We start from the raw sequence: 10,788 nt of genomic DNA, 5'->3' as shown, positions 1-10,788 counted from the left end.
TTAATAACATTTTTGCAAGTTTTTCACAACAAAATACAAGACACGTGCGTCTAATACTAATTTTCAAAAACTTTTAACTTGATTCTTCAAAAGGTTTCTTTTTTAAAGTGATTTTTTTATTTGACGTCAATTTTTGTCATGACGATAATTTTAGGGTAAGCTTTTTGTTTTTCAATTTTAAGACTTACCCCCCAGGTTCGTTCCTTTTCTCGTTCGTTCGTTCGAACCTTCTATTAAAGTCTATTCACGATAAGTGTGCACTCTTTTTTCATTTACCTATAACTTTTGAAGGAATTCCTCAATTTTTATAAATTTGATATCGTTGGAAAGACATTAGTGAGTGAAACAATTTGGAATAAAAAAATCTATAAAAAAATCCTAAAAATGAAGATGAAAATGAAGAAGAAAAAAATGAATATCTTGTAGAAAGGTGCTATAACTATCATTTTCACTGAAGTGACTCCTGCATTATCGAACGTCATCACTGTGAAAAAAATTCTCAAAAATAATCATTCAGTCAAAAGATATCAAACAAAGTTATAAGCTGATTGACGTCTAAAAACGCTGTTTTCTGCTGTTTTCTGCTGTTTTTTGGGGTCAATCAGCTATCAACTTTGTATCATAACTTTATATTGAATAAATATTTTAGTGAAATTTCTTCACAGTGATGACCTCCTAAGATCAAAAAATCTCTCCAGTGAAAATAATAGTTATAGCACTTCTCTACAAGATCTTCAGTTTTTTCTTCTTCATTTTCATCTTCGTTTTTAGAATTTTTTAAAAGACTTTTTCACTTCAAATTGTTCCACTCACAAATATCTCTCCAACGATACCAAATTTATAAAGAACAAAGAATTCCTTCAAAAGTTATAGCTAAAAGAAAAAAGAGTGCACACTTATCGTGAACGGACTTTAGTTTTTTTCTGATTTTTATTGCATAATGATGTAAAATGACAGTACCCAAAAAAATGCGGAGTACAATATTTTCGAAAACGAAATTTTGTGGGCAAGTTTGAGCCAAAAAAGTGCTTAGAAATGGGGTTTCCGGACTGTACACTGTACATACTTTCATAAAATTTCTTCTTTCTCAATCAGTCTCTCTTGTATTTGACAGTGAGACCAAGGGGCACAAATGGATAACTCAATTTACCTTTTTTTACATCAGAGATCCAGTGGGCGTTCTCAAAATGACAGTGACTTCCCCAGTAATGGATAAGTAACCAACGGGATATAGTTTCAAATGGGGTTTGGTAGGTGGTCTCAAAGGGTAGGGTCTGTGATGCGTGGTTCTGACAGTGACTTCCCCAGTATGGGTAATAGTTAAGTGTTTTTCCCAGTAGTTTCAAAAAAAGATTTATTTTGGCCCACTCGTAAAGGGTCGCATAGGGTCTGTGATGCGTGGTTCTATGCACGTGGAGCATTTTAAGTGGCTTTTCAATTTCTCAGATAACTATTTTGTGAACGAATATTTTTGGATCACATCAAATACAAGGAATGGAAATAAATGGAAATGAACAGGTAAAAGGTGAATTTGTGGCGTCATTGATGATACACTTAAGAAAAGTATCCAAGCTCAAATATTTCTTACTCAAAAAAGAATCGGATTTGGAACAAAATGTTCACTACTAAAATAGTTTGAATTTTACTTAACAAAGCATAATTTGACTCGATACGATAAAAACTGCACGCTGCAAAATTAAATGACATTTTTGGACTGAATTCTTTTTTATTTTCGAGGGAGAAAAACAATTGAATTGAAATATTTGAAATTTTATACGGATTAAGATATATTTATGAAAAATAAAAATTACAAATACCAGTATGAGAGAAAAATATTTTATGGGGAAAAATCTGCGAAAAAAAATTGTCCTAAATATAATTATAAAAAATAGTTTGTTTAGATTAATCTCAGCAGCTAAGATTTTCAAATTTTTCTTTGATGCTTGAGATTCTGGTCGGCTTTGGAAAGCACTGATTCGTTGCGACTGGTGCGATGGTTTCTTTGGAGAACACAGCTGATAATCTCCTCACATTCGCTCCTTGGTTGACTATTGGTTGTGCTTTGACGCCGGGTTTCGAGGATTTTAATTTTCGGTTACCATCCGATTTAGGTGTTCGTTTGTTGTTAAGTTTATCATCGAACATTTTATGGTTAGAATGGTCTTCACCTTTCTGTGATGCCCCTTTCTGTGATGCCCCTGGTGACGGTTTGCTTGAGAAGTGGACGGGCATGTGTTTGTTGGTAACTTTCTTACCCTTCTTATTTTTCTTCTTGGTTCCTTTGGAATTGGAAATTGTTTTGATGGATTCTGAAGAGTTTGATCCACTTGATGGAAGGCTTTCCGATGATGAAGAATCAGCCTTCAGTGAAACATCGGAATCACTGGAGTTAACAGAGTTATTTAAAACTAAGTCAGGCAAGGATGCAGGGTTTTGAATGACTGCAACATCCAATGATTGCTTCTCAGGGGTGATTTTTACTGGTTCACAAGCAGAGTCACCGATTTCCTCATCAAGGGACTGTTCTTTTCCATTGATAATTTTTTCGTCCCATTGGTGTTTAGGAATTTCAATATCATGTTCGTCATCTTTGTCACCGTCGTTGTTGGATGGAATTGATGGTGATACGTGGAATACAACCGTCTCTTTTCTGAATGAAAAAATAAAATAAAATTGCTTGTTTAAAAATTTTCACTTGTCATATTGAATTTTGGGAAAGCACATTTTTGTAACCGTAAAACGGTCGTAAAATGAATTTTTCACGTAATGACTTCTTTAAATAAAATTATCTTGAATAATATTGTTAAAGAAATTTAAAGATGACCTACCTGTCCAGAGCTGTACCGATAGTACCATCATCATCATCATCATCTGACAAACAATCACTGTTTTGTGATACTTCGTGGGGTTCTTCGAGTTGTTCATCATTATCAATAATGCTAAAATGAAAATAAAAAATCTTTTAATTTGTTCACTTTCAAATATTGAGCTCAAACGGAGATATAAAAGCTTGCAGGGCTAAAATAGCACCACAAAGGTGTACCACTTCGTTTTGATATAGGTCTCTTAAACTATCCACAGAAAATCGAGCATCGGGTATGGTGCAACTGCATGAGAAAGATAGGTTTAGGAAATCTTACCTTTCATGATTATCTTGCTCCGATGATTCACCACTTAAAGAGATCTGAGAGGCAGTTGGTGTGATTTCTTCTTCTTCCGACGAACAAGAAGATACTCTGTCCACAAGATTATCATTGACAACGAGAGGTCCTTGTTTACCAGATGTATTATCTTCAGCTGAAGAAAGCGGTGCTTGTTGTTCAACGGCCTCATCTGTCCTGTAAGACATTCCATCAGCATTTGACGTCTGGTTTGTCTTCCTGAGAGCTTCCATTTCGTCTTTCATTTGAATAATGATTTGCTCAAGTTTGAATGTATTTTGTTTTTCACTCGCAAGCTCTTTTTGAGTTTGATCATCTTTTAATTTCATTTGACCAATAATCTCTTCGAGGTCTGACCTTTTGCGTCGCTCTTCCAAAAGTAAAGCTTCGGTAGCTTTATGGTCACACTGTTCTGCGTCTCGAAGCTCATTTACGATTTCTCTCAATTCTGTTGATCTTATCTTCTCCTCCTTTAATTTCTGTTCTGCCAACTCTTTTGCCATTTTGTGCTTTTCACTGTTCTTAACCATATTGTTAATCTTGCTTTTCAACTCAGAGCGTTGATCGAGAAAGTGTGAAATTTCTCGGTCTTGTTTCTGTAGTTTAGTATTTTTCACTTCCAGTTGTTTTTGCGTTTTCTCGAGCAACAACTCTGTGTCTTTCACTGTCTTTTCTGCGTGCATATATTTTTCCTTGAGATACTCGATTTCGTCAAGACTCGTGGCTAATTTATCTTTAGAAGCATTGTTTTGCTTTGTGATCATATCGGCTTGAAGGACAGCTTCTTTTTGTAGTTTCAGGGCGTTAGCGAGTTTTTCCTCTAAGTGACGAAGCTTTTCTTTAGAAGGTGCAGATTGCAAACATTCTTCCGAATCATTGATTTTATTTGTGAGAGATCGAATTTCCTCCACGCGGCTCTTCTCTAGCTCTTTCATATTAGAAATTTCTGCGCATAACGCTTCGTTTTCTGACATTAGCTTCTCTTTGCCCGTTGAAACAGCTTCTAACTCTTGGACTTTTTTCGTTAAACATTTTATCTCATCAATGAAATTCTTTTCTGATTCGTTCTTGTTTAAAATCTGAAGAGATAGCTTTTCATTCTCCGAGGTAATCTTTGCAGCATCTGACTCTGGCTTCTGATTTTCATTGATACCCTCTTGAGCATAATCGTTCTCTATTTGAAGATCGTTGATCCGAACCATCAATCGCTCTATCTCCATTTTGTGGTCACTGTCTTTTAAGGTTAATTGCTTCTTCAAACCAACAAGTTGAGTTTTAATACTGGCAACATCTTCTTCAGCTCTGGCGAGTTGCTCTTGACGATTGTTGAATTTTTTTTCGGCTAGGTCTCTTTGTCGCCTGAAGTCGTTCGTCTTTCCTATTTCAGTATCCAACAACTCTTTGAGTTCACTGACTTCTTTTCGGAGAGAATCTTTCCGGCTGTTAGCAACATCTAATGATCTTTGAGTGGATCTTAGTTCATGTCTGAGTTCCTCTATTGTGTTCTCAAGCTCTGCTTTTTTCGAGAGTTGGAGATTGGCTTCATCTATAGCTTTTTCCAGCCTTTTGCTTTTTCCAATGTCAACTTTTGGTTGAAACTTTGCGATGTTAATTTCTTTCTCTAGATCTTCAATGGTGTTTTGAAGGTTCAACCTTTCTCCATCACGCTTTGAAAGCTCAACTCTATGTTTACGCCGCAATTCCTTGAGCTGTTCTTCAAGGTTAGCTTGAAGCTCGTACGATGTTTCTTTTCCTTCATCTAAATATTTTTGCATCTTAAGACGCATATCCTCTACAGATTTTTCACACAAAGCTTTCAGCTCTTGTTTCTCAATGATACATTTTCCATGTGTTTGTTGAAGGACAACCAATTGTTGCTTGAATTCATCTCGTTCAGCCGACAGGAGTGCGATTTGTTCCTTGTCTTGAGCCTTCTGGTTTTCCAGCTGCTTAACATACGAAGTCAGTTGATCAATTTTAACAGTCTGGTCTTTATTTGCAATCTCATAATCGGTCAGTTTGCAAAGTAAAGATTGATTTTCTTTTTCCAGTGATCGTTGCTTAGATAGGAGGTCCGCCATTTCCTTTTCCCACTCCGAGCACTTTTCATTTTGTTCTTCTCTCAGCTCATCAATGAGTTGTGTGAGAATAACATTTTCATTTTCCATTAGCTTTTGTTTACGATGCGCATGTGCAAGATCATTTTCTTTTTCCTCCACACACTCCATCAGATTAAATAACTCTTCATCTGTTGCCGTCAATTGTTCATGAAGCAAAGCGATTTTTTCTTGAATCTCAACCGAGGGAGATCGTTTCTCGTGCTCTTGAATGAGCTCGTTTTGTTCTTTGATCTTTTTTTCGTTCGCGCGGAGTTTGGCTTCGATCTTTTCCTTATCCTGCATCATATGTCGGTTGGTTGTATTTGATGATTCGAGAGCTTCTACGGCAAGTGCAAGATCACCTTCAACCTCTTGATTTTTGTGAGTCATTTCTTGAACCAGGGCAGTTGATTCGGAGAGTTTGTCTTTTAATTGAGAAACCTCTTTAGAAAACTTTTCAATATCTACTGCAGCAGTAGTGCATGTGCATCTTTGAGATGAATGTTCCTTGGAAGGTCCAGCAACCATGGATAAGTTTGGTGCAGATGCGGATGTTTGAGGTTGATCACGCTTTAAGGTTCCACAGATCAATTCCTCATACTCCGTATCAAGTAGCTTTTTGAACTCTAAAAAAAGCAAAAATGCAAACGGTTTAATATGTTATCATTGGGGAAAAAGTCGTTGTTTCAAAAACGTATAATCTACTGTCTATAATCGGTATTTTTAGAGAGCATATACATCGCCTGAGCTATTAGGAGTTCTAGTAAGAATGTGTGAATAAGTGAATCGAAAAATCGCTCGAATGAAAGAAACTCATAAGCATAATGCAACATAACGTTTATAAACAGACACAGATTCAGTTTTTCGTACCTAAACAACGGCTCTATTTTTTTAAGAACAATAGATTACTAAGTATAATGCAAGCCTAATAGAGAAGTAGACACTTGGTTATAAAAGAATAGAAATCAAAAGCTGATTTTTACCATGAGCGAGGTCATTAGTAGCCGATTTCTCCTGGTTGTCACTTAAAAGTCTGATATCGGCATCTTTCCCATCGATTTGTTGTTTGAGAGAAAGGATTTCTTTTTCAAGAAGTTCAACAACCTTTTCATCTTGAACATTCCATTTACACATTAAGTCGGCTTCTTCTTTAACTGCTCTCAATTTAGCTGTAAGATTTTTCTTGGTTTTCTTCAGCTGCGCTAGTTTAATTGAAGTAATGTTCCGAATTGACTCATTTTCTGCTTGATGCGTACTTTTATGGTGATCCAACTCCATTGGTGATAAAAATATCTTCTCAGGGCAGAGCTCACATGTCTGCAAGTTGGACACATCCATTTTAACGATATTCTTTGAATTTAATAACATTTTTGCAAGTTTTTCACAACAAAATACAAGACACGTGCGTCTAATACTAATTTTCAAAAACTTTTGATTTGATTCTGCAAAAGGTTTCTTTTTTAAAGTGAAATTTTTTTTATTTGACGTCAATTTTTTTATTGTGACGTTAATTTAAATTTGAACAATTAAATCAGAGGCTCGGAAAACACGAGTTAAAAAACACGAGTTAAAAAACACGAGTTACAAAAAACACGAGTTACGTTAAATGTGACGTCATCAATGGGAAATTATGACGTCACAAGTAGATAATTTAACTCGTCAATTTATGGTGCACCTTAAACTGACGAGTTAATTAACTCGTCAATTTATGGTGCACCTTAATCTTACGAGTTAATTAACTCGTCAATTTATGGTGCACCTTAAACTGACGAGTTAATTAACTCGTCAATTTATGGTGCACCTTAAACTGACGAGTTAATTAACTCGTAAGATTATGGTGCACCTTAATCTTACGAGTTAATTAACTCGTCAATTTATGGTGCACCTTAAATTGACGAGTTAAATTTTCATGAAATCAAGTTGGTCAAAAATTCTAAAATTCAGATTAAAATAGGCAAGAATTATTTTTAGGAATCGTAACCTCTTTGTTAAAGTTCTATTTTTCGATTTCCATTACGCAATCGAGAATTTTCAACATTTTTCATCAAACAAAAAACAGTTTGCAAAATATGTTTCCGGAATTTGAAACGAATGTGTTATTTATCAACTACCAAATGGAAACAATATGAATAATATACCATCGATTTTCTTGGTGATAAAAGAGATATATTTTAATAATAGGTTTACGAAATTTTACCTGATTGAAAGATATCCTAGGACTTAGATTCCAGGCTTCGAAGAAAAATCTTTAAAATGTAAAATTAGGCATCGCGCCAAATTGGTGTTGCGATTTTTGTCATCTCAGAGAAGAATTCATTGCATTGTTTTTTCGCGCGCGTTCTATTTTGTGCCAATCAAATTGCGTCACGCATTCGAAAGATTCGAAAATATTGCAATCAAAATCAAAACAAAAAGTTCCATTTGTGACTTTGGCAGACTTTGGCAGTTTGGCTTTTGAAAAGAACACATTGAGCTTTTCAAAAAATAAAACCTATAATTATTACTCTCATTCTTAAAAATAAAACTTGAGAATGAAGGAAAGTAAAATTAATTAAATTGAGATTCGATTGGAAAGAGGTATGTATGTAGAGAAATGGGGGAGAAATGGAATGCTTTGTTTGCTTCAGTTTTCGCTGTAGACTTTCCTGCCTTCGAAATTCAGTTTTCGAAGGCAGCCTTTATTTATCTAAACTTTATTCTTATCAAATGGTGATTCAATTTTGGATATCAAAAAATCCCAAGGATGACCAGCCCATGACCAGTAAGTTTTTATTTGATTTGGAGATGAAAAATGGCAAAAAAAGAATAAGTAGGAGTAGCTAGAGACAACTGTCGGCCATTTGTACGAAAAAGGGATTTCTTTTTCGAAGTTTTTCGAAGCCTAAATACTTTTTGTCAACTTCTGTCTCAGTTAAAGACTATGAATATTATGAGAGAAAATTACCATTCCAATAGTTTTAAACTAAAAATAGGCACAAAAAATAATTTAACCACCATTTTAGAATTTTTGACCAACTTAGTTTCATGAAAATTTAACTCGTCAATTTAAGGTGCACCATAAATTGACGAGTTAATTAACTCGTAAGATTAAGGTGCACCATAAATTGACGAGTTAATTAACTCGTCAGTTTAAGGTGCACCATAAATTGACGAGTTAATTAACTCGTAAGATTAAGGTGCACCATAAATTGACGAGTTAATTAACTCGTAAGATTATGGTGCACCATAAATTGACGAGTTAAATTATCTACTTGTGACGTCATAATTTCCCATTGATGACGTCACATTTAACGTAACTCGTGTTTTTTGTAACTCGTGTTTTTTAACTCGTGTTTTTTAACTCGTGTTTTTTAACTCGTGTTTTCCGAGCCTCATTAAATCATGGACTGATCTGACGGAGCCCGATCTTCAAAAGAAATTTTTATGGGCATTTGTGCAGAACTTTGGACTTTCACACAAAATTGATCCATTAGATTTAGTTTAGTTTTTTACAGGATAGAAAGAACTGTTTATGTCTATGTCCAAAACTTAGCATGGTTTGATTTCCGAAAAAATCTTTTTATGTCAGCACGTTTCTTTTTTTTTGATAACATTCTTATTTGACGGATTGAAGATTGAAGACTATCGTTTTACAGCCAAAAATTAGATACATTGAAGAAAAAATTTAGCCGAATTTGAGCAAAAAACGGTGTATTCTTTGAATCATTTTTTAACTAAAGAGCAAAACACGTTGCTTACACCTTACACTTTACAGTACATCGTCTCTCATATTAACGCTTACATCGAACTTCGTGACCGAGTGGCTTAGTCGGTAGAGCACTCACCTTACAATCCAAGGGATGAGGGTTCGATGAGGGTTCGAACAGCGACCGGGCTGTTAACTCAGCGAATGAGTAGCTTAAATTGGGTAATCTAATTTAGGCGGTAAGTTACTGGGAGCTAAGAGTAGGTGTGGCGCTTCACCTCAGCATTCGATCTCCAAAGTCTAGTAGTGCAAATAGGAAGGGGATAGACTCCTTAATTCCCGGCTCAGCCGACAGCAACCAGATGAACAACTTAGTGACATTTTACTTTAGGAGCCTGAAAACTTATCCTTGAGGATCGCACTTATCTTGATTGCCCCTCCCCCATGAATTTTGTGAGGATTGAGTAGGTCCATCTACAACGAACATTTATCCATTTTCTATCAAAGGGACCTGGGCGTATATTCGAAGACGTTTGCAGAAATCATTCGAGTGGACATTGTGAAGTTTGCCAAACTTTTTGTGGTGGTGATGATCGGGTTCACTGGATGTGTTTTCTTGGCCATCAAATCTGCCACCTTCCCTCAAAAAGGAATGTAAGTCTAGATCTTTTCATTTATGTACTTTTTTAGCTCATTGTTTCGGTAGCTTTTGCCCGGATTTTTACTTGACATCTAGAACTAAAATTTTAGCTTTGTCTTAGTGAAATTTCCTTTTTTCATCACCCAGCTATACTTGAAGCCCCCTTACACGATATCTACCAAGTACTTTTAGGTTTTTTAAAGTAGATGAAATCAGAATTTGGAGGAGAGATGAATTTGATTTCCCTTTTCAGGACATTTTGGAGGATTTTGTTGAAAGAAGCACGTGGTATAGCTGAAGGAAATCCCTTCGCTGACGATTACCTCGAAACGTTCGATTATAAAAACAAAGGGATACAGTAAGTGTTCAGAAGTTTTGTATATCGAATTATTATTATGTTATATCTGATTCCAATCCCCTTTGGAGTTCAGTATGCGTTTAACCCTTCGTGCATCTTCGAGCTTCAAACACCCCCCCCCTCCCAAGATGTTTCCCCTTCTAAAAAATAGGAATAAAGGTAAATTCCTTGAGAATCTGAAATTGAAAATACCTTAAGGGAAGAAATTTTGGTGGAAAGAAATTTTGGCGAATTTGGTGAATTTCCGAAAAAACTCACCAAGTTCACCAAAATTCCTTCCCGCCAAATTTAAAATTATAGGTCATTCGCCCAAACTAAATTTCTTTCACACAAGTCTCCATTTTCGCAATTTCTTCTCGATTTTCAGCTAGAAAATTCAACAAATAGCAGGTCGTTCGCCAAGATTAATCCTCGCCAAATATAGGAATTTTATCAAATCGTCAAAATAAATTCCGCCAAATTGCACCAAAATTGGCCAAATTTTCTTCTCTTAAGGTAATCAAATCCCTGCTAACATAACGTCATCTCTTATTCGAAACATTATCTTTACTGTTCACAGAGTTGCGATGATTATTTTGATCGTGCTGAATATGGGTACAATAATCGTGGTGCTGAGTAATATCCTGATTGGTCAATTGAGTTCCAGATACACCATCGCACAAGAACAAGCAGAAATTCGCTACAGTATCGACAAAGCCAAATATATCACTAAAGTTGAGAAGGGCAGGTTTAAGTGGATGGTAAGAAATGCAAAGTGTATAACTTTATTACAGTAGATTCTCTATGAATCGAACCTCTGTAAGTCGAATGTCTCTTTAACTTGAAAAAGTTTTATGAGCGGGTTT

The 10,788-nt window shown here is 35.5% G+C and overlaps 2 protein-coding genes across 2 annotated transcripts in view; one reads left to right on the top strand and one right to left on the bottom strand.

Moving 5' to 3' along the window:
* LOC136807110 (uncharacterized) overlaps positions 1-10,788 on the top strand; it is a 49,470-nt gene that overhangs the window by 36,252 nt on the left and 2,430 nt on the right. Inside the window, exons 9-11 of the mRNA XM_067063680.1 lie at positions 9,453-9,599; positions 9,839-9,943; positions 10,503-10,683. Of these exons, the coding sequence (XP_066919781.1) occupies positions 9,453-9,599; positions 9,839-9,943; positions 10,503-10,683 (433 nt within the window). The remainder of the gene's footprint in view (positions 1-9,452; positions 9,600-9,838; positions 9,944-10,502; positions 10,684-10,788) is intronic.
* Positions 1,574-6,673, bottom strand: LOC136807060 (myosin heavy chain, cardiac muscle isoform-like). The gene is made up of 4 exons (XM_067063628.1): positions 6,244-6,673; positions 3,141-5,886; positions 2,829-2,939; positions 1,574-2,650 (listed from the first exon to the last, which is right to left on the bottom strand). The coding sequence occupies exons 1-4, from the start codon at positions 6,626-6,628 to the stop codon at positions 1,909-1,911; spliced, it is 3,984 nt and encodes a 1,327-aa protein (XP_066919729.1). The 5' UTR covers positions 6,629-6,673; the 3' UTR covers positions 1,574-1,908.

The sequence above is a fragment of the Clytia hemisphaerica genome, unplaced genomic scaffold, assembly GCF_902728285.1.
Source record: "Clytia hemisphaerica strain Z4C2 unplaced genomic scaffold, Clytia hemisphaerica genome assembly, whole genome shotgun sequence".
NCBI classification, from domain to species: Eukaryota; Metazoa; Cnidaria; class Hydrozoa; order Leptothecata; family Clytiidae; genus Clytia; species Clytia hemisphaerica.
This window is presented reverse-complemented; position numbering and strand designations above follow the sequence as displayed.

What these genes read in the sequence shown, in the direction of transcription:
- LOC136807060 (XM_067063628.1), bottom strand. Translation starts at nt 6,628, where the DNA reads ATGTTATTAAATTCAAAGAATATCGTTAAAATGGATGTGTCCAACTTG. An exon ending in TACTAATGACCTCGCTCATG is followed by an intron (nt 5,887 to 6,243) that starts GTAAAAATCAGC and finishes TGCTTTTTTTAG; the next exon opens with AGTTCAAAAAGCTACTTGAT. An exon ending in ATCGGTACAGCTCTGGACAG is followed by an intron (nt 2,651 to 2,828) that starts GTAGGTCATCTT and finishes TTTTTCATTCAG; the next exon opens with AAAAGAGACGGTTGTATTCC.